This window comes from Mesoplodon densirostris, chromosome 16 (assembly GCF_025265405.1).
Source record: "Mesoplodon densirostris isolate mMesDen1 chromosome 16, mMesDen1 primary haplotype, whole genome shotgun sequence".
Taxonomy (NCBI): domain Eukaryota; kingdom Metazoa; phylum Chordata; class Mammalia; order Artiodactyla; family Ziphiidae; genus Mesoplodon; species Mesoplodon densirostris.
The window spans coordinates 18,399,481-18,422,101 of record NC_082676.1 but is presented as its reverse complement, the minus strand read 5'-3'; the positions used below and the strand labels follow the sequence as shown (position 1 = coordinate 18,422,101).

The window sequence follows — 22,621 nt, the reverse complement described above, 5'->3', positions numbered from 1 at the left end:
GCTTATCAGGCACGGGGGCCCTGGAAATCCTGCTGTTTAAACGGCGGCGAAAGTCTTCACCATCCCTGGCAGGGGGACCTGGGCCTGGGTCAGGGGTGGCTGTGGGACTTTGGACAAAGCCTACCTGGGCCTCAGCTTCCTGACCTGCAAAATGAGAGGAAGTGGACCTGGGTCAGACCAGTGGTTTCCACAGTGGCGTCCATAAAGTTGGTAGGAGAAGCCAACGAGCTATCTCCAAGGTCTTCAAAAGCCAAAGGGGATCACACTGTTGTCCTGAGTGGAGGACACCGAGTCTCTGGCTTTAGAGCACCTCATTGTTTTAGCTCTGTCTATGGCCTGCAGATCAGAAATGCATTGATACAGTTATACATTATGAATTAGTCAATACAGTTTGGGAAATAAAGGCTTTCGAAGTGGCAAGTCTTTGGAGGGAAGACATGGGAAATATTGAAAGGTGTTTGGAGAACATTTAGTTTATAAAATCTCTAAAATGTAAGCAAGGTAAAGTGTACTGCCTAGAATTAGAGACAAGTAAAACACTGAGAAGCTCAGGGGATCCTCCAAGCAGAACCAATATCATAAATGAGTAGAATATTCAAGGAATGCTAAAGCCCCAGCACTTATTCTATGGAAAAAACAGAAATGAGGCCAGGTCTCGTTGACCCCCAAACCTGACTCCAGGCCGGGTGGGGTGGTGGTCATCCCCTGCTGGTTCCTCTGGTGCTGCCTGCCCGCAGCGCTTGGGGCAACATGACATGCTGCCTGGACCTGGTTCTCCCATCACTTCTGCTTCCTGTTCAGCTTCTCCCTGCAGCTTGAGGGTCCTGGTGCGATGGTTCCAGCTAAAGATGTTTCCAGCCTGTCTGATGCCAAAGAGAGTCTAGGAGGTGAATAGTACTTCCCTAGAACACCTGCTCCATGGGGATTGGGGATTTTTTTTTTTTTTTTTTTTTTTTTTTTTTGCGGTATGCGGGCCTCTCACTGTTTTGGCCTTTCCCGCTGCGGAGCACAGGCTCTGGACGTGCAGGCTCAGCGGCCATGGCTCACGGGCCCAGCCGCTCCGTGGCATGTGGGATCCTCCCGGACCGGGGCACGAACCTGCGTCCCCTGCACCGGCAGGTGGACCCCCAACCACTGCGCCGCCAGGGAAGCCCTCTGTTTTCATTTTTCCTGCCTGTCTTAGCTTCTTGGAACTGCTGTAGCAAATTGCCACGAACGCAGTGGCTTAAAACCACACAAATTTCTTACCTGGAGGTTAGAAATCTGAAATGAGGCTTCAGGGGTTAAAATCAAAGTGTCAGCTGAGGGTCTGAACACAGTGTCTGTGTTCCTTTCTGGAGTCTCTAGGGGAGAGGCCATTCCTCATCTTTTCCAGTTTTAGAAGCTGCCAGCATTCCTTGCCTTGTGGCCCGATCACTCCAATTTCTGCTTCCACTGTCACATGATCTGTTCCTGACTCTCATCCTCCTGCCTCCCTCTATTTATAAAGACTCTAACAGCAGGGCCACCTGGATAACCCAGGACAACCTACATATCTCAAGATCCTGAACTCCATCACATCTGCAAATTCCCGTTTACCATTCATACCTTCATAGATTTAGGGATTAGGATGTGGACATCTTTGGGGGGCCAAGATTCTGTCTACCACACAGACCCACCCCATGGTGGGTACAGAGGATTCTAAAGATAGTGGGTGTGGCCTGACCAAGAAGAGGGCTTCTCTCTGGTGTCTGGTCCCCATGGACTCTGGTCTCACCATAGAGTCCACAAAGATGGAAGAGATCCTGTCAATGCTATTGGGTGTAGTTGAAGAGGTTCTTCCTGATGTGCCCATCAGAAACCACAGTGTCATTTGCTGGATGTTACGGTTAGGATTTTGCCCCGCTAATCTGACCACAGACCTCTGGAGTCCCAAAGAGCTTAAAAAAATCTCTTAAGGTCAATGAAATTGCTTTGGGAGTCTTTATCTTGAGCCCCCCACTGCTCATAACTGTCTTTGAACAGCAGCCACTACGGAGAATGGAAAAATATCCGTGGCTGGGGATGGCTGACTCAATGACATGGTACAGGATTCTGAACAGAAGCAGACAGATTTGGCCAGCAGTGCAAGAAAATAAAGCACTTGGAGATCTTTCATCCTCTGCACAACCTTATTTTGCTACAAATTATAGGTAGTCACCAACACAAGCCCTTACCGGTTGGTCCCCAGTCAAACCACAGGATGTGGCACTGGTCCTCTTGGGAGCAATCTACCAATACTCAGGACCTATGGCAGACCTGTCTGTGTTGCTGGACTGGCCAAAGTCGTGGGCTGCCTCAGCATGGGCAGGCTGGCAGACAAGTGCTGATGCCACTTCAAAGCACCAGCCCTCCAGGTGCTGAGGGCGGCTTTTCTGATGCTCACGCTGTGTCATTGTTTATTTTCGCAAGGCGCCCAGCTGTTGTGGTGATGATATTTATATCAATAAGTGCTCTATTCATCTGCTGATTTCAGGGGATGCTTGCCAGCTGCATATGGCAGCCAACCTCAGGGCACTTCTGAGCCTGGTGTTTTTTGCGTTTAGAGAATCAGCTCTCAAAAACTGCGCCAACATCTGGAGCTGAAAGATCTTCATTCACCCAAGAGCCATCCTTGAAGGGGGAGCTATAGCCAATGACCTTGACCCTTGCTACTTTATGTGTCCCAAAGTGAGGTTCTTTGAAACTCTTCCTCTGTGCCTGAGCTCCGGTTTTGCACAAAGGGATGTTGGAAAAAGGGCTCCGCTTCACTCATGGGCTCATGGACCAGAGTTCACTGTTTTACTTTTTCAGGCAAAGGGATGGGGTGATGATGCCTTCTGACTTTGGAGCTCTGCAGGGGTCTCTGTTTTATGGGAATCTGTCGCATTTCATGCTTATCTCAGATTCGAACCGTCCGTCGTTCAGGCCCTAAACCTTGGAGTCATCCTTCTTCCTCTTTTTCTCTCACATTCCCTGTTCAGCCTGGCAGGATATTTTGTTGGGTCTGCCTTCAGGATAGACCCACAATCCACTCCACTGCTACCACCTAGGCTCAAGCCACCATCACCTGTCACCTGGATGACTGCAGGGGCCTCCTCTCTGTCCTCTGCTTCTGCTCTTAGCAACAACCCTGCCCCTTCCCACACCAACAGTCTGTTCTCCACACAGTAGCCAGAGGGATGCTTTAAAGAAAAAAATCCAGTTACTTTTTCAAGTCACTCCTCTGCTCAAGACCTGTCAATGGCTCATTTCTCTCCGAGTAAAATCACAAGTTCTTCCTATGATCCCCAAGGCCCGTATGACCTGGCCCTGCTGTGTCTCTGTGTCACACCTTCTGCTGCTGTCCACGCTGGCTTTGCTCCAATGGCCATGGCCTCCGTCTGTTCCACCACCATAAACCCTTGGTGCGGGTCATGCCCCTGCCTGGGATGCTCTTCCCTGAGACGGTCCCATGGTGCATTCTTGCACCTCCTCCAAATCTGCCTTCAGATACGAGCTTCTCAATGAAGCCCACCTTCATCACTCAATGACAGGTGCAGCCTGTGCCCCAAACCAGGCTTCCAGCCCTGCCCTCTTATTTTTCTTTTTCCATACACTTGTCACCTTTAACATATAATTAAGTCCGTTACAAAGTGTTTGCTGTTTATTTCTCTCCTGCTTGAGAACAGAAGTTGCATAAAAGATGGGAATTTGCTGTTTTGCTTTCTCTGCCATGTTAACTGATGCATTTCCAAGCACCTAGAATAGCTTCTGGCAAATAGTGCCTACTCAACAAATGTGGACTCAATGAATGAACAAGACGCTCTCCCGAACGACTCCTACATGCACATCCCAAGTCGCGCTCAATTTTGTCCCCTACTACAGTGGTCCCCAACCTTTTTGGCACCAGGGACCGGTTTTGTGGAAGACAGTTTTTCCAGGGACCCGGCAGGGGGCGGACGGTTCAGGCAGTGATGCGAGCGATGCGGGGGGCGGATGGGGAGCGACAGGGAGCGGCAGAGGAAGCTTTGCTCGCTGGCCCGCCCGCCGCTCACCTCCTGCTGTGCGGCCTGGTTCCTAGCAGGCCGAGGACCGAAACTGGTCCGTGGCCAGAGGGTTGGGGACCCCTGCCCTACTACCTGTTGACCCTTGAACAACACGGGGCTCAACTGTGCGGGTCCATTTATATGCAGACTTTTTTCAATAGTGAATAATATAGCACTACAGGATCTGCGGTTGGTTGCATCCGTGGGACACAGCGTCGCGGATATGGGGGGACCGCGGATACGGAGTAACTGCGAATACGGAATAGCCTCGTGCACAGCGGCGCCCCGTACGTGGAGGGCCGACTACAGGTTCTAAGTGACTTTCTGACTGCGTAGATGACTGGCGCCCGACCCCCGCTTTGCTCAGGGGTCAGCTCTGACCTCCCCAGACTTCCTGCTGCCTCTCCCACTGCTCGCCTCCCTCCCCCATCTTGGCCGGTCGCATCCCAGATGCCTGACTATCCACACTAGAAGCCCTGTCACCATCCGTGACTTCTTCTCACTCACCTCCCACATCCAACTGCTCCCTAAACCTGTAGACCTCTCTCTGCTCCCTCCTGTTTTCCAGATTCTTCCCCAGACGCCGTTTCCCATCAGGAGTCCCGACTCTGCTGCACCCCCTACTTCAGCACTGCAGTGTCTCCTCCCTGCACAGCAAGGGCTTTTCTACCTGTGCCCCTAGAACACCAGGGGTTCCGCCAAAGTGCCCAGAGCGAGCGGCTGACTCTCCGAGGAAGGGGCACCAGGAGGGGCCCAAAGACTAGCGTGGGTGGAGCTCCGACCCCACCTCCTGCTTCACTGTTTCAAAGGCTGGGCTTGCACGAGCGCTTTCATTCCCAGAAAGGATTCTGTTGCTTCCAAGAGTAAAAGTCTGATATTTACCATACTGCAGGCCGAGACCCAAGCCCCTCAGCCCGGCACGGGCGGCCCTCTGCAAGCTGGCCCGGCTGTATCATCCAGCATCCCCACCCTCTTCTCCTCCTGACATCCCCCCGGCCCCACTGCCACCGAGGCTGTCCTGCAGACGAGCCGACACAGTGACCCCCGTGGGCCTTTGCCCCTGCTGTTCCCTCTGCCTGGAGAGACTTACCCAGAGACTTCATCCCCCAGACGCCAGATCTCTGCTGCCTTCTTCCGGGCCAAAGTCACCTTCCTGAAGTCTTCCCTCACCCTCTGGGCAGAAGTAATTGCTCTCCGTTCCCGGCCAGCACAACACTTCGCGGCTGACCTCTATTATAGTGCGGCCACACGAGGTGGGGACAATTTGCTCATCTGTCTCTGTAGCAGGAGTGTGAGCTCCTGGAGGGCTGAGGCTACAGCTCAGACCCATTTTTCTTCTTCCCACACAAGGCCTGCCCAAGACCAGTGCTCACAAGGGAATCCTCTGAGTTACTCTGGGTTTCCTTCAACACAGTGATGGGATGGCTTTCCAAAACTCTACAAGGCCATCATCACCGCCTCCACCCAGGAACGGCTGCCCTGCCCCAGGGGTGTGAGCCCCAGAAGCTGCCCCATGACACGTGTCCTGTGGCCTGACTAATGTGCTGTAGGCACATGATGCTTGGAACGGTCACATGCAGTTCAGCTAAGGCATGGAGCCTGCTGGGACACAAGGGTCACCTGTGATAAAGCCAGGCCTCGGCGGGGTGATCAGTGTGCAAAGGGTCAGTGGTTCAAGCCCCAGGCTCTGTTAGTCTGGCTGCATCACAGAGCAGGGAGAATGGTTAAGTGTGGCCGGGTATCAGGATATGCTGCACGGCTGGAGATGCTCAGAGCTGGGGGAGGAGGCTTCTCTGTGATCTCTGCATGATTAGGAGCAAGACCCTAACCAGTGTCTGGGGGATGGAGCAACAGGCTCTGGTCCTGGGCAGTGAGGGGGCTGGATAAAGCTCATAGACGGGGGTAGTCATTGCTGGAACTGGGAGGGCTGGGGGTGGCAGGGCCTGGCAGGGGACTCCCTGGCCTCAGCTGGAAGCTGAATGGGCTTGGCTTGGTGCTCACTGGCAGACAGTGCCCACCAGAGGGCAGCTGGGTTGGGCAGAGGCAGCAGAAGGCTGTCCCTCCAACTCTTGGGCACGGCTGCCCGAACACACCTGAGCACCTAGGGCTGGGCCGGGCCTCCTCCTACCTGGGCAGTGTCGAGCTCATTCAGCATCACCACAGAAGAGCAGTTATAGTCGAACACCAGCCTCCAGAAGTCCGCCACGGTGCTGGGTAGAGGGTGTTGTGTGACCACGAAAGCGGCAGGCTGCTTGTGGCTCTGACAAAAGAACGACACAGGCGTCGTGAAATATACACCCATCAGCGATGTCCTGATGATGATGATGAGGCCCCGATGGCTGCCAGAGGCCCCCCGAGTCTGCCAAATAGATTACACAAAGCAACGGCCCGTTCTTATCTCGGGGTGCCCTGGTGGCAAAGGGGACCTTCCCGTAATGAACTCATTCTCCTCCAGACTAAGACATTTCATTAGGAAGGTGTCACTCGGATGGGGATTATCCAATAAATTATTTATGTCTTGGAGCTCAGCAAATCATCATTACAATATGAAATGAAAGATTCTGGATGCAGATTTGCTGCTCTGCTGGCCAAGGCACCTCTTGGGATAAAAGGGATATTTTGTGTCCCTGTGCCCACAATGCTGGAGGAGGGGCTGGCTCAGCCCGAGGCAGAGAGCCTCCTGAAGGGGCTTAGAGTGCACGAGGTTCACTCCTGCCCCAAGGCTGGAATGCGGGCTGAGCTGGCCTGGCAGAAGGTGGGCACTGTGTCCTGTGAGCCAATGGGGCAGTGAAGGTGCTCAGGTTTTAGAGTCAGGCAGACCTGGGTTCAAACCCAGCTTTGCCAGTTGTACGTTATAAGTCATTCATTCATCCATCCATCCATCCATCCATCCATCCATCCATCCATCCATCTATCCACCCAATCCTTCATTCCTTCATTCATTCATTCAAGCACATTCATAGAGTGACTTTTTTAAATCAGTGCTGAGCACTGGAAAGTTATTAGATCTCCCCAAATCTCAGGTTCTTCAACTGGAAGATGGGATTCATAACTCCAAAGGGATGGCTGTGGTACAGATTGAAAAGATATGCACGTGAAAAGAGCAGCAAGCAAGAACCCAGCTGTGAGCCCGCTGGCAGGGCGGGACCATCCCTGACTTGGTTCTTCATCCTCGGCACTAGCATCATGGCCGGCACACTAGACGCCCAGTACAGGTCCAGCAAACAACTGAATAAACTCAGTCCCATGTTACAGGTGGGCAACTGAGGCCCAGAGAAAATGGCCTGTGTGAGTCTGGACTACCTCTGAAGCTTCAGCTGGGTGCTATTTATTACAGTTCCTGTGAGAAGGTATTTGGAAAGATTGGGGAGCATCTCCGCTTCATTAGTGGTTTGTAAAACCTGAGAAATAACTCATATTCTCAACAAGTTTTCCTGAGTGATTGTTCATGCCTGTTTCCGGTGGGGTCACAGGGCAGCAGGAGGAAGGGGAAGGAAGAAGAGTTTGCCATTGAAACCAGGAGAAGTCTCTGGCAAAAAACTCTGACAGATAGAATACCTAAAGCACCTGCCACTGTTCTTTTATCTCTTGGTGTCCCGATGGCAAAGAAAATGCCTTGCAACCATGGATGCCACAGATGCACTAGGGGATCTTGTCTTCGAAGGGTCTTCTCCTGCCAGTGGAATGGTCAGAGGAAGAACCTAGGAGAACAGAATGTTGAGTTCCCCCAAAAGCCAAAGTCTAGTGGCAGAAGCTGGTCTGCAGACATTTCCAGACATGGAAAAAAATCTAGGCTTTAAGAGTCAAAAGACTTGGGGTTCAGACCCTGGCTCCACCCTTTCTGAGAGAGTTGACCTGGAGACAGTCATGGAAATTCTCTGACCCTCAGTACCTCATCCAGAAAACGGGAATAATCATATCCAAATGCAGAATGAGATAGTCTATGTTCAGGGTCTGACATACTACCCAACACTCAGTGAATGTTAGCTTTCTTTCCATTTTCCCTGTCTCTCTGATAAATGCTCTATTAGGCCAGCATACCTGACAAAGCCTTATCTGAAAATATTTTCGAGATCTGTGCTCCTGCCGGGTTTCAGGGATCAGCTGGCAATCCATTTCATGGATAACATCATCCTTTACCAAGGGAAACATTAAAAATTAACCCAGAGGACTTCATATTTTTCTGCTAGCAGCAAAGCTGCCATGGTTACCAGATAATGCCCAAACCAAGCTGGAATACAGATAAGGACTTTTTTTTTTTTTTTAAATAAGAAAGGCAAAGACCCCAGTGATGGCTCACTGGAGAAATGCCCTGTGGACAAAGAGAATACAATCAGCATCAGAGCTTGGCAGAAGGCATTTGACTCCAGGCAGCATCTAATATACTAAGCAGAGGCCAGGAGCGTCTTTGATCCTTGGATGAGGAAGGAAAGGAGGGGGAGTTGGGACAAGGGGGAGACAACGCTGAGGGGAACTTGGAAGTGTGGGTGCACCCCCAGGCCCCAGCTCTCACCACACACGTGTGTGCGCACACATACACACACGCACGCATACATGCACACATTGACCTTGGAAGACTCCAAGCTAAAGCCTGCCGTCTTCCCTCCACATCCAGCTATTTGATCTGACCAGGACAAGACTCCCTGCTTCCGGATCCAGAGCCAGGGTTTCCATGGAGGACTTGGACACCCTGTGGGCAGAGGCCAGGGCAGGCACCCACAGAGCTGAGATAGGCACTGACTTCCTGTCACCCCTCTGCCTCTAACAAACACTTAGGATGCTTGGGGATAAATTTCAAGAGGATTAGTGGTCAGATAGGTAGTTGGCCTTGACCCCAATGGACAGTACCCCATGTTCCTTCCTGTTCCAGGTAAGATGGGAGGTTCATGTGGGCTGGATGGACTTGACCTTCAGGCATAGGTGGGGAGAGGGACCTGGAAGGGCTCTTCCCCAGTCAAGCAATGGTGTTCTTGGTCCCGAGTCTTGGGAGGAAAGATGTCTGCATCTTACTGAATCAAGCAAACTGAGGGGAGGCTCAAGGAATAAGTTCTAGAGTAAGCCAGGAGTCCAAGGGTCCAGCTTGCCACTAGCTCTCTGGGTATTTTTGAGTGAGTCTCTTTCTCTGGCCTCAGTTTCCTTTGCTGGAAAGTGCATGGATGGGACTGGATGATGCACGGTTCCTTCCAGCTGCAAACATCTCACATCCTGGAAGTGGAGGGATGATACCTGGAAGTGCTGGAGGACCCAGGGCAGAAGCATAAAGTCAGGAGCATGGACCCACTGGGGTAGGAACATGACCCCCCAATCCCAAACCAGGTCAAGGTAGGTGTGCACTTCTTGGACTTGATGCTGAGGAAGCAGGAGACAGCGCCCCTAAGAGAACAGTAGGAACATGGCTGGCAGGTAGAGTGTTTCCTGAACTGAACTTAAGGCTGAGAGTCAGCTCTGTACCCAGCAGGAAGGGGGAGTGGTCAGGCCTGTCACCTCACTGTTGTGTCAGGGGACCCACTTTAAGCTTTTGGTTTATTCTTTCAGACCTTTATGGGAGCAAAAGAGCTAAAAGCACAGCTTGTATATAGGTCTGGATCAGAGCCTTCAGGGGGAGAAAGGTCTTGTGGGCCAAAAAGGTCAGAAGGAGAGGCTGGCTTGGGCAGGGGGATGTCAAGGCCCTGGGCTCCAGCCACCTCCCCCTTGGGAAGAAGCTTTTCCCTGGAATGCCAGCCAGGAGCTTTTCTTGGCAGGGCTCCACTTACATCCATCAGTGCCGCATTGATGTAGTTGCTGGATTCTCCATCCACCGAGATGAGGAAAGGCAGGCAGCGGTCCAGAGGCAGGACATCCATGCTCCGATTCTTATCATGGTTCCGGGGCAGGAGACCAATGCTGCAGTCCTCGGGCCGGACACGAGGAGTCACGATGTTGAGGGTCTATGGGGTCAAGGGCAGAGAGGCAGGTACTGCTTAGATGGTTGCCCTGAACAGAGGAGGCAGCGATGTTCAAACTCCCTTCATCCTCCAAGCCTGTCCCTCCAGTCCTTTTCCCAGGACTGTTTTCTTCCGTGGTGATGTTCTATCATCTCTTGCTGGCTGCCCCATGCCCTGGGGGCTGAGAGCCTCTGCCAGGGTCTGTGGGACACCACCACAGGGCCAAGGCTGCAGGGACGGCACACACTCATGCGGGCTCAGACACAGGCTCTGAACACCTGCCAGTCATTTGAGCTGAGTTACTCCTCTCAGCCATCCTGCATGAAATGGTGAGCCAGCCGGGAGGTCATAAGGTGGGGAGTGGGGGCAGGGAATCCCTAATGACTTTTAAATATCACTTGAAGTGCCATGGGATGAGAGAAATGGTTTTACCAGTGTGCCTCTCAGAGAGAAAGCTGTTTGAGAATGGAAGGAAGGAGGCTTGGATGAGATGCCCAGGATGAGTGAGAGACCCCCAGAGAGCAAGCTCTAGTTTGTCTGAAAAATTCAGGGCTTGTGTTCTGCAGAGTAAGTCTTACAAGTGTGGGGCTAGAGCTGAACTGCCCCAGCCAACAGACTAGATGCTACGGGCTACCACCAGGGGTCCGTGTCCTCCATCCTTCCCCCATTCAGTCCTTGGTCTCTGCTCTGAATCAATAAAGTCTATTTGTTTGAAGGAGGACTAAGGCATTGACCTGGCTGGGGTATCTGCCCATGGAACCATGGACCTGCATTGGCCCTTCTGGTCCTGAAGCTTCTTTGCTTCCTCCTGCCTGTTCACAGCCCCTGTTGCCCAAAATATGACCCCGGCACTGACCTCAGGACAATGGGCTGGACTCTGGTTTTGCCTTATTCAGTGATTCAAGTCCAGGCCTCCAGACCAAAGCTGCCACCATTCTGGCTACATGGGCTCCAAGGGGGCACATCTGTTCTGCCTGAGCTGTGCCCTCAGATGATGCTTCTCAGAGTTTAATGTGCACTTACATCACCCGGAGATATTGTTAAATCACAGGCTCTCATTCAGTAGGTCCGGTGGGACCCAAGATTCTGCACATCTAACAAGCTCCCAGGTGAAGCCAATGCTGCTGGTCTCGAGCCCCCACCTTGAATTGTGAGGATCTAGGACACATTCCAATTGTACAGAAATAATGAGAAGACCTGAGTCCCTGCAGGGATCGAGGAGCTTGAAGTTCACACCTGTGTCTATAAACTTGTCTCCACATACAACCTGGACTAGAACTAAATAAGACCTCAGTTCCAAAACATATTCATAGTTAAAAAAAAAAAAACAGGGCTTCCCTGGTGGCGCAGTGGTTGAGAGTCCGCCTGTCGATGCAGGGGACATGGGTTCGTGCCCCGGTCCGGGAAGATCCCACATGCCACGGAGCGGCTGGGCCTGTGAGCCATGGCCGCTGAGCCTGCGCATCCGGAGCCTGTGCTCCGCAATGGGAAAGGCCACAACAGTGAGAGGCCCGCGTACCGAAAAAAAAAAAAAATTAAAAAAACAAAACAAAACAAAACAAGTGTCAGCAATCACTGATGGGTGAGCAGTTGCCCATGGTGTGCCTTTTATGTTCTGGAATTCCTTCTCAGCTGTCTGGACTTGTAGACACTGGAAGGATATATACATAGCCATCCTTGCAAGGAAAGCCCCAGGACTGTGCTCAGTGGCACTGAAGTTGGCTGGGTCATGAAGCCTGGGATGCGCTCATACCTGAAATTCGTCTTTGATTTGGCTGGAGTTGGTCTGGGGGTCCAGCCTGCTGATATTGTAGTAGAGAGAGCGGAACTCGCATACCGGGATGGCCGTGTTGCCGCAGAGACACGCTTCTAGGATGGCGTCGTGCACAAACACATACTGCTCCTGCAAAGCCGAGGAGAGAGGGAACAGGGTACTGGGTAAGACGGGTGGCCCGGGAGTTTCTTGTCCCCATTTCAGCCTGTGGCTATGAAGGATGGGCATGATTCATGTTGCAGAATCATTGCTTTCTATCCTATAACCCGAAGGGCCAAGTTGCCGTGTTTCTTGGTGACTGTCTGAGCTGTGCTGAGTTTTGCTCCCTGTGTAAGACTGAACAGCAGAGTCCCTGATAAAAATTAGAAACTCCTGGACATGTGGTAGCAGGTGCCCGTGGTGTCCTGCCCATGGCCCATCAGCTTTCGCCTTTCACTGCTGAAGCCTGCTTACTGCAAAGCCCCGAGATTCAGGCTGAGGGCCTTTATCCCCAGCAGGGCCAAAGAGTTAATGCCGTGGGAAGGAGGCCTCAAGCAATGCCAGATGGAGACCTGGGGATAGATGCCTACGTTCCCTCTCTCAGGTGGGAAATTTGGAAGAGACACTCCACACCATCTCAGAGCTCCCCCGGCAGGACTGGGCTCCAGCCGTCCACTGGGTCAAACAATCTGTAAACTACTTTCACAGTGTCCACAGACTCGATTTCCTTCCATCCCCTCTCTCATTTCCCCACTTGCCAACCAGTGTGTCTTGGGGCACAGCCATTTGTTCCAACCAAGGAAACCACTTGCCCTCAACTCCTTGTCTCAGGCTCTGCTCCTGAAGCGTGTATCACCCCCTCTGCCATCCCAGCTCTTTGCCGCTCTCGTCCTGGACACCATCCCCCCCTTCTCTACGCCTTCAATGTCTCATTCCCTTGGGAGTCTTCTCCAAATCCACCAGGCAGGAGTTGTTGCTGTTCCAGTGGCTCATTAACAAACGTTTGTTGAGCGACTATTCTCCTGCAGAACTTGGCCCATCTCTTCATATGAAATGTTTATCTAGAGGCATTGTGGTGATCTATCTGAACACCTATCTCCCCCACCAGACAGCAAGGACCACGATGTGCATAATGCCAGGCAGTGAGCCTGCCTTCCACATGCATGAACCCAGGAATAGACAAAGCAGCCTCTCAGCTATAGCAGCCTCACCAAGAAGGCTGCAGACTGGCCTGTGGGAGTTGGCTTGGAGCCTGGAGCAGGGTCCTAGGTGTGTGAGCCTCTAAGTGAGGGAACTGCCTGCAGAGCCTGCAGTGACTGGCCAGACCCAAAGCCATGGGTGATATCTCTTTGCAGGGCTGATGATGGACGCAGCTCTTTATCTGCCCCAGCTCTGCTGCCCGGGCACCTACAGCCTCACTAGAACCAGAAGATGGGCTCGTTATAGGAGTAGCAAACCATGGCTTCCAGGCATAGGAGAGGCAGAAAAGGCTTCCTCGTGAGACAGTGTGGCTCAGGGGAAAGCACGTGGGACATGGGGTCACATGGACCCAAGCTCTACCACTGTCTGGCTATATGAGGCTTTGGGGACACCATTTCTCAGTTTCCTCATCTATAAAATGGGGGCATTAGCAGGAGCTGCCCCATAGGGTTGTTGTAAGGAGTAGAAACAATACCCTGAATACAAAAGACCTGGAGTGATGCCTGGCACATAGTAGGTACTCAACAATAAAGATGAACCCCTCCCATGTCCCTCGGATCTTGGGCTCTCCAACTGGACAGAGCAGTGCCTGGAGGTCTGCTTCTCACTTGAGGCCAGGGGTTATGAGTTATCTCTCTTGGAATCCCCTGCGCCTAGCTCAGGAACTCAGTAACTTCACTGAGTAAGCCATTCCTGCAGTGCCTGAAGCGATGCTTGGCACACAGTAGGCATTCAATCAATGCCAATCCTTCCCTATCTCTCTCTTCTCCTTCACCCAAGGCAAGGACACCATTCAAAGAATACCTGAAAGTTGCCATTCAGTTGCTGCTTAGGTGCCCTCAGAGATGGGGCACACAGCACCATTCCTCCCTGGTAGGAGTCCTTGCACTGGGGGACCTCAGGGTTGGCAGGGGCATCCTAGCTTCTACGATGATCTCACCATAGCAAGCCATGTATCCATTCCCTCCCATTTCTCCCATGCCCAGGTCTCTTTCTGTAGGATGCCTCCACCCGTGGCCCTTTCTGTTCCACCATGCTCCTCCTTGGCCAGGGCTGCAGGTGGCTAGCCAACTGACACCCCAGGACTCACCTCCGTCTGTACCAGGTTGACCCTCTGGGCCCGGAGCTCACGCACGCAGTTGAAGATGTCCACCACCCCTTCGTTCTCGGCCATGTCAAGCATGGTGTCGATGGCGATGAAGCAGCCAGTCCTCCCGGCACCAGCACTGGAAGAGAGGACGGTGGTCCATGTTAGGGACCTTGGGGTGGGAGCAGCCCTGGGGAGGCCCCTCCCATTCAGCCCTGTCCCCGAGGACCCTGCAGAGAGGCAGTACACTGCAGAGGTCAGACAGAATGGTCTGAACCCCAGTCCTGCCAGGAGGTCCTAAGCAAGTGACTAAACTTAGAACCTCAGTCCTCTCTTTTGTAAAATGGGAGAGTAATGCTTGCCTTTGGGGGCTATTTTATCAGGACTGGCTTATTTTTGTTGTACTCATTTAACGAACACTTATTTAGCCCTGACAAAGTTCCAGACATCGTTCTAACTGCTTCTGCAGTGTTACCTATTAATTATCTTATGAGGTTGTTAGGAAGTTTCTCACCCTATTACACAGTGAGAAAACTGAGGCACAGAGTGCTGACCTTGTCCAAGGTCAAACAGCTGGCAAGCGGTGGAGCTGCGACTTTTCCCCAGGCAGTCTGGCTCCAGAGCTTGTGCTCCTACACTTCCTCTCTTAATAAGATAATGTACGCTTAGACAACACGGATGCATGCAGTTTCATCTGATGGGTGAAGATAATCCGTCTACATATGCCAGGCACACTGGAAATGCCTAGAAACATGTCTTCCCCACCCCACTTCCCTCCCTCCATCTCTCCCTTCCTTCCGTCTTCTTCAGTGAACGGGTTGATGGATGAAAGCAAGGAGGGAGAGACGAGAGAGATCGGAGGAGGTAACTGAGACGGCAGAAACCAGTTCCCCTGAGCGGTCCCAACGGACTCACAGAGAGTGAGTCCTGAGCACCATGTCCAGAGCCTTGGGTCTGGCTCCACGTGCACCTGCTTTTCCAGGATCATGAAGCAGCAGCCTCAGTGAACCAGAGCAGCCGACGGTCCTGAGACCCGGCCCCGGGATCAAGGCCCCTGATACATACTCGACTCTGACCACTGGGGCCTTCTTTCGGAAAATCTCAGGCCAAGTACAAAATAGCAAAAGAACTCAGTGAGACCTCACGGGCCATGGCCAGACCTCCCCAGATCAGTGGGTTCCAAAACCATTGCACTGAACGAGAGACAAACAGGGCATTTGCTCTAAATGCATATCGTTTTGGAAGCGAAGGCCAGACTGCCAGGAGGCCCATCTCCACTGCGTTTTCACATTTCATTTCCCTCATGGAAACAAGTGTCTTTGCTTGACAATGCGAAAATAAAAGGAAACGAAAAGAGGAAGGGCGATGGACCAGGAAAGAAAGCAATATTGAATGACCGTAAATCCAAGGACCAACCGACACCCACAACGGTCTGGAGAGTAAACCCCTGGAAATCCACCCTCCATGATCTGGGAAGTCTTTGTCCTTGGTAAAATTTCATGGTTTGAATTGAGTAAAATCTGCCTTGTACTTGCCCCAGACTGCCTCCCCGTAAATCAAAGCCCCAGAAGGGACCCCCAAGCAGTCTGGGCCTCGGGGTCTAGGAGGGAACCCAAAGAGCCACTCGTCCACGTCTTCTCCCAAGTCTCATCCTCGACCTGTTTTAGGAGAGAGCAGCAGCCCGACTTGATTTTAAATCTCAGATCCACCACTAGTGGACAAGCTGCCTGGTGTCTGTGAGCCTCAGTTTTCTCACACATGACACTCTTCCCTACAGGGTTCTTGGGAGGATTGATCCATTTATTTCAGCCTCACAGAGCAATTAAGCCCATGCTATTTGGGGTCAGGCCCCTGGGATCAAACCCTGGCTCGACCACTGACTAGCTGTGTGACCTTGGGTGAATGACTCAACCTCTCTGGGTTTCAATACCCTCTTCCATAAAACGAGGCTAATGACAATAGCATTAATAGCACAATACACGTGAATTGCATGAAATGATGCTGAAAAAGCACAATGCGCAAAAATTGCTTAGCCCCGTGCCTGGTTACATAGCCATTTATTATAAATGCTTGCTACTTGTAGTCACCAGATATTTATTGAGCACTAGATGCTGGGCTCGGGAGTGGGGATGTGAAGATAAGTCAGACATGGTTCCTGTCCTGAAGGATTAACAGTCTGGGGAGGGGGACAGCAGCAAGAGGCAGAGAACAGTATATAATATTTTTAAGTGCTTACTATATGTGCGGAATTCTCTTAGGTACCTAGTATATGTTGGCTAACCCATTTAATCTTCAGGACAGCCTCAGGAGGGAGCACCACTCTGCTCAGGTGTGTCAGGGTGGCTTGGTATGGAGACACAGACATAGGGGCATCATGCAAGGAGGGCCTGATAAATGCTTGCCATTATCTCCCTTTCTTCCTTACCCCTGCTCTGGCTGCTCTTTGGGATATGGGACTTGGGGTGAACATTTTATTGTCCTCGAATTGTCATGAGATGTAAAGCAGAGACTAGATGCAGAATGCTTGGAGAGCCCAGTATGAGCTCCTAATCTTCAATGGACTCATCTGTGAAATGGGGTTTCTAATTCACACCTCGCTATTGTGGCGAAGGTAAATGGATGCTGTGTGAGAAAGGGGTGGCTCTGAGACACATACAGCTTATGGTGTCTCTCCTGGACTTGGCTCAAGACCTTGCCTGATGTGGGCACTGCCAGGGCAGAGATAACCTGCATGCAGTTAAGAGCATGCGGGGTCTGAAAAGATGGACCGGGCCCAAGGTCACATTGGAAAAGAGAGGCGCTTGCAGGGGAGGAAGCAAGCATGTTAGTTGGCCTTCAGGTCTGGACAGCTGCCCTCCTCCAATTCCTAATGCCCTTGACATGATACTTCATCTCCGTTTAGGAGGATTCCAAGATGTGCCCATCACTCCCGATGTGACTTTCTGGGTCAGAGCTGAAAATATCCCTTCTCCATAATAAGCTAAAACCTGACACTGTCCATTTACTCTCTACAAAGGACCCCGCAGGCCAGCAATCGATTTTTAAAATAAGAGAAATGAAGAGATGCACACTTCCACGGGGGCACCCTGCCGCCATGCCAAGGAGCTGAGGGTGAGCGTCAGGAGAAAATCATGTTAAATATCCTGCCTCTGCCATTTCACACCTGTGTGACCCGAGCAAAGTATCTACCTTCTTAGTGCCTCGGTTTTCTCATCTGTAAAATGGGAATGACAATAATGGCCACCTCTCAAGGTTGGGTGAGAAGTAAATGAAGTAATGCGGGTGAAGTGCATGTGTAGCAGACGCTGTCAGTGCCAAGCCCACGTCCTCAGGGTCTTTACTGTTTCAGGGCAACAGCAATAATAACAACTGCTACTGCTACTATTAGTATTATTATTGTTAGACTTAGGACCCTGGTCTCATCAGAAAGGGCTGGGAAGAGGGGACACAGGCAAAGAATAAAGGCCATTGGACAAGAGAGTACCCCCCTCACCGAGAGAGCAGAGCTGCAAAGGCCTCCTTGTTTAGGGTGGGGCCTTTCACTTACCTGCAGTGGACCACTATGGGCCCAGCTTCTGGGGGATTGAGGAACTTGACCTGGCGGACAAAGCCGAGGAGGCCGGTGGCATAGCAGGGGACGCCGTGGTCGGGCCAGCTGGTGAAGTGGAAGAGGCGGAGCTCCCGGATCTCATGGTAGCCTTTCTGAGGAGAGAACGGCCCTCTGTTCCTCCAGCTGCTGCCCCCAGCCACCCTGCCCAGCACCCATGGGGAGCCACGAGGCCATGAGCACTGAGGGTCCAGCTTCCCTGCTGTCAGAGAGGGCAAGGCCCTCAAAGGGTTAATAGGTGTTACTGCGCAGAGTGATTCTGCATCTCTTACATCTGGGAACTTTGGAAGTAAATAAAGTGAAACTGATGGCTCTACTGCAGGACTTCTCAGAGCCTTTACTGTGCTAACATGCACGCGGAATTCCCAAGGGGGCTTATAACAGTCACACTGTTTGCCCAGGGGACCCTCTTTTGATAAGTGTTTTATAGGACTTATATTCAGCAGAACATTCAGAAAAATGTTAGACTTCAACTCCAAGTTCAAGTTGTTTCCAGGGGAATACAAGGCCTTTCACTGATTGAGGACTGGTGTCCCCTTCAGTTCTCCAGTCTGGTCTATGATACTCTCCATGACTTTCAAAATTAAAAAGGCAGACTTCTTTATTAATTAGATTCTTATTTAGAATGATAAAATATGAAACAAACAAAAGCAGAGCGGGTGGTGGGGCCTGGGGCTCCCATTGTTCCCCTTCCCATAGACATGCTCCAGGCCAAATGGCAGTTCTTGACTAGTCTATGGTCAGGTTATGCCTCTGAGCCTTTGCTTATGCACTGCCCCTACCTACCTTTCTCTACCTAGCAATCTCCTGCAGATATTAGAGGCGCTGAATAGGAAGAGTGTTCGATGGTTCATTTTTTCAGTTAAAAGATATTCACCGAGGGTTACCTGTGCCTAGCCTTGTGCTAGGCACTAGGAAGGTGGAAATAAAGGCCAAGTCCCTGTCCCTGGAACAGCTCATGGTCCAGTGGAGGAGGCAGGCGCCTAAGTGGACCTTTAATTCCATTAAAGTGCATAAAGGAATGTCAGCTAATCCCATTAGGGAGAGGAGAAATCAGAGAAGGCTTCCTGAAGGAGGGGATGCCTGACCTGAGTCTTGAAACATATTAATAATGAAAATAATAGCTAACGTTTATTAAGCATCGACTCTGTGCCTGTCACTCTTCTGACTTCTTCAATGTATTAATTCATTTAATCCCATATCAATCCTCATATTATCATCTCCATTTTAGGGATGAGGAAAGTGAGGCTAAGCAAGGCTAAGGAACATGCCCAAGGTCACACAACTAGTAAGCTGTAAAGTTACAGTCTAAAGCCTAGCTGTCTGGCTCCACAGTCTGTCCTCCTAATCGTATGATACACTGAGGCTAAGTGTTACCCAGTGGAAGGATGGAGGGATTCCTAGGCAGAGAGGTATCTGGGGCAAAGGCCTGGGGACAGAACCTAGCATAGTAGGTGAAAAGAATCACAAACAGCCCAGGGCAATTCCAGAGAAGAGTGGAAGACAGGCAATGACGGACAGCGGGATGGGGCCGGTGTGGGGGCGGTGGGCGGCTGGGCGTGTACTGGATGCTGCAAGGCTTTGTATCCCACTTTAAGGCCTTTGGGTTTTATCCCAGAGTCATTGGGGAGCTATAGGGAGGCTGCCCGGATGGTTACACAGAAGAGGAAATGCATCACCAGATGGGCATTTTGGGAGGATCACACTAGCCGCTACGTGGGGGAAGGATTTGGGGCAGGGGTATTGGTGGGCTGTGTAGAGGGCGCCAGGTCCCCTTTCCTGGGCCAGTGCACCCACCCCCAGCTACCCTGACCTTGGCTATGGACAGCTAACAATTAGCCCTTCTTCAGAGAGTTGCTCTCAGCTGAACAGGAACCACCTCCTCTGGGAGCAGGGGATGGGCAGCTGGCATTCAGTGACCAACCGACTTTGTCAGTTTGCCCAGGGCTGAGGGGTTTCCCAGGACATGGGATTTTCAGTGCTAAAGCAGCCAGGGTGGTCCTGGGCAAACCAGAATAATGGGTTACTCTCATGGATGCGCCAAAGAACCCTTTGCCTCAAGATGGGTCCAACTCTGCGGTGTAACTCATGCCCCAGCTCTCCCTGTGGGACCGGGCCACAGCCTTGCTCAGCTCCTTCCCCGCCCTGTCCTGCCTCCCTCACCCCCCTTCTCCCCTGGGTTCTTCCTCAACACATCATCAAGGGCACCCAAATCCCTGCCTCAGGCTCTGCTTCCTAGAAACCTAAACTAAGACCGGGGGCAAGACTAGAGGCAGAAGCCCTGTCAGGAGGCAGCTGCGGGGTCTGGGCAGGAGGGAACAAAGGCTGGGGTTAAAGCGCTCACAGAAGAACTGAAGTAGAAGACAAAACAGCTTCGAGAATACTCAAGAGTTTTCACCCCACCCTCCAAATCAACTCAGCCCCTGGAAGCCCTCGTTCAAGCCCACACCACCTGCACTGCAACTGTTTATCAAGGGTCCTCTTTTCCTGGTGGGACTGTGTTCTCTTCAAGGGACAGACAACACTGCCTGTTTATTATTTCTGGGTCCCCAGGAACTGATTCTGAGCTGATAACCCAGGCAGTGTTTGCTGAGCACCTGCCTGTGTACTGTGGAGAAGCTGGCTAAGTTGAGTTAATCCTCCGAGGCCCGTGGAGACCTTGAAGGGTGTCTTCCTATGGGTAATAGCTTCCCTGGTGATTGAAAGAAAGACAAAAAGACAGCCTAAGAAACGACGACGACTCCTCAACACACTGGGTGGGCTTCAGTTCCCCAAGGCCTCCCCTTGGCTCCGAGTCTGGGTCCCCAGTCACCCAGCTCATGCCCAGCACCAAATGCAAGTATGGTAGCTGAGACTGGTGTTTGTGGTGCTATGTTCCAGGCCTCAACTGCAGGAGTGCTGGCTGCTTGTGACTCACACATGTCCCCTGTTCTGGAGAAGTGCCCTCAGCCGACAGGAGCTGGCCCACCCTGGAGGTTACCCCGCAGTGGCTGGTCCACAGGGTCAGTGGACTGATTAAAGCAAGGGGGCACCTCTGTGGTGTGTTTACGCTCCAGAGGCCCCCGTGGGTCAGGCCTAGGCTAGACTTTGCCAGAGACTCTGAACTTGCCCTGCCCCTTCCTCTTTCCTCTCCAGCTTCTCTTGCTGTCTTACAAGTTTCTCTGGGAGCGCTCCCTTGATACACCACGTACAAGGGAAACCTTGTCTCAGGCTCTGCGTCTAAGGAACCCAGCCTAAGATCACAGCAAGGTACCTTGTAGCAGAGGGGTGTCCTTCCCTCCTGGCTCTTCATCTGAGTCTGCAGATATAGGCCTTTAGGAGCCCAGGGGTTGGAGGGGGCGGTGCTGGGAGCAAACAGTGTGTCCTGCCAGCACCGTGCATGCGGGAATGGCACCATCCATGTGCCTGCTTTGGCACTCACAAGGACTTGTCAATCCCCAAGGGCACCGTTCTCAGAGCACTGAAGTCTCTGGTGTTTTTGCATCCTCAGGCCTGTGGCCACTTGGTTCATTAATGATGTTACTTTTAGAAAATGGCAGCTATGGTTTTGACAACTGTCTCCAGACACTGGTAAATGTCCTCGTGGGACAGTCACCCCCAGTTGAGAACCACAGGCCTAGAACATGTCAAGATCTTCTTTCCCCTCCAGACTCTGCATGGTTCTTTCCCTCCTCCTGAGATAATATTCCTCCTGCTCTTCCCTTGGCTGGCTCTTTCTCATCCTTCACTGTCTGCTTAAATGCCTCCTCCTCCTGGAGGTCCTCTCTGATCACCCCATCCTCCCGTGGATTTCTGTCTCCCCCGCTTGGCATGTTTCCTCTGTGACTTTTATTACCATGTGTCATTATTCTATTTGTCTGGCGAATTCTATTTGTCCCTCCTGCTAGATGCGGGGTCCTTTGGAGCAGGGTCCACATCCAAGCTGATTGCTAATCTCTCACTGGTGCCCAGTGCAGGGTGGGTACAGAGCAGCCCCTTGGTCGCTGCCATGTCCTGGATGAACAAACAAGCTGGCTTGCCTGGAGGGCAGGCTGCACACAGCCGCAGGGAAGCTTACCTTCTGGACCGTGAAGGTGCGGATGATATACTCTGCCAGGGGCTCTGTTTCGATCAGGGTGACTTTAATGTCTCCATAGACCTCCATGTCATCCGGCCAGTATCGCACACACTTCACCTGCGGGAAAGGACGGGGACAGTACGAGTGAGTGGGCGGCTGAGCGTGTGTGGCCATCTCATCTGGCTTCCCGTCCGAATAAACTCAAGGGTGACCTTGGTGGACTTTCAGTCAAGGCATTCTCAGCTGGCCGGGGAGGGCAAAATACACAGGGACCAGCTCACTCCTAGGGGAACTGGAGCTGCGGGGGATAACGGTGGTACCTTCTTTGGCAGAGCTCCTGGTACTTTTCAAATCCATTACCACACTAAGAGATCAACTAGGTCTGGGGGAGGTGGGCAGGTGGCAATCTCCCCACTGTACAGATGAACATCATACTCAAGTCGGGAGGTTTGGTGACTTGTCCACGGTCACGTGGCCAGTTTTCTACCTTTGGTTGAGTCCTCTTTTTCTGAAATAGGCTGGGGCAGCTGAGTAGTATCAGCAGAGCAGAGATGAGAATAAAAGGTGGGAATAGTGAGGAGGTGGAAGCAGACATGGCTGGGAGAGGGTCATTAATTTTATGAGGGGGCTGGAAGGAGAAAAAGGCTCGTTGTTGGGAAAAGGAAGGAAGGTGCTGGGCTCAAAAGGAAGACGTTTGCGGCTGCTCTCTGCCCCAGGGGTGGGTGCAGAGGCCATGAACAAGCCACTCCCACACCTGGTTCTGAGTCACATGCCGCAGGAGGAAAAAGAGATCATCGTTTTCCCCGTAAAAGAACAAAAGTATTACCATTCCGGGGGACGCCGAGAGGCTTAGAGTGGCATTTCCCACAGTGTGTCCCGCTGGGTGCTGATAGGTGTTAGGTAAAAAACAAGAAACAAAAACAAAAAAAGGTTTTGTGGTCAAATGAGTTTGGGAAATGCTGGATTAA

General features: G+C 51.9%; 1 protein-coding gene across 1 annotated transcript in view; it reads right to left on the bottom strand.

Moving 5' to 3' along the window:
• The window catches only part of PTPRT (protein tyrosine phosphatase receptor type T), an 825,916-nt gene that overhangs the window by 16,618 nt on the left and 786,677 nt on the right, over nucleotides 1-22,621 (bottom strand). The window contains exons 25-31 of the mRNA XM_060079174.1: nucleotides 22,480-22,539; nucleotides 21,654-21,770; nucleotides 17,537-17,691; nucleotides 13,993-14,128; nucleotides 11,703-11,852; nucleotides 9,779-9,952; nucleotides 6,154-6,285 (exon numbers count right to left, since the gene is read on the bottom strand). Coding sequence (XP_059935157.1) covers nucleotides 6,154-6,285; nucleotides 9,779-9,952; nucleotides 11,703-11,852; nucleotides 13,993-14,128; nucleotides 17,537-17,691; nucleotides 21,654-21,770; nucleotides 22,480-22,539 — 924 coding nt within the window. The remainder of the gene's footprint in view (nucleotides 1-6,153; nucleotides 6,286-9,778; nucleotides 9,953-11,702; nucleotides 11,853-13,992; nucleotides 14,129-17,536; nucleotides 17,692-21,653; nucleotides 21,771-22,479; nucleotides 22,540-22,621) is intronic.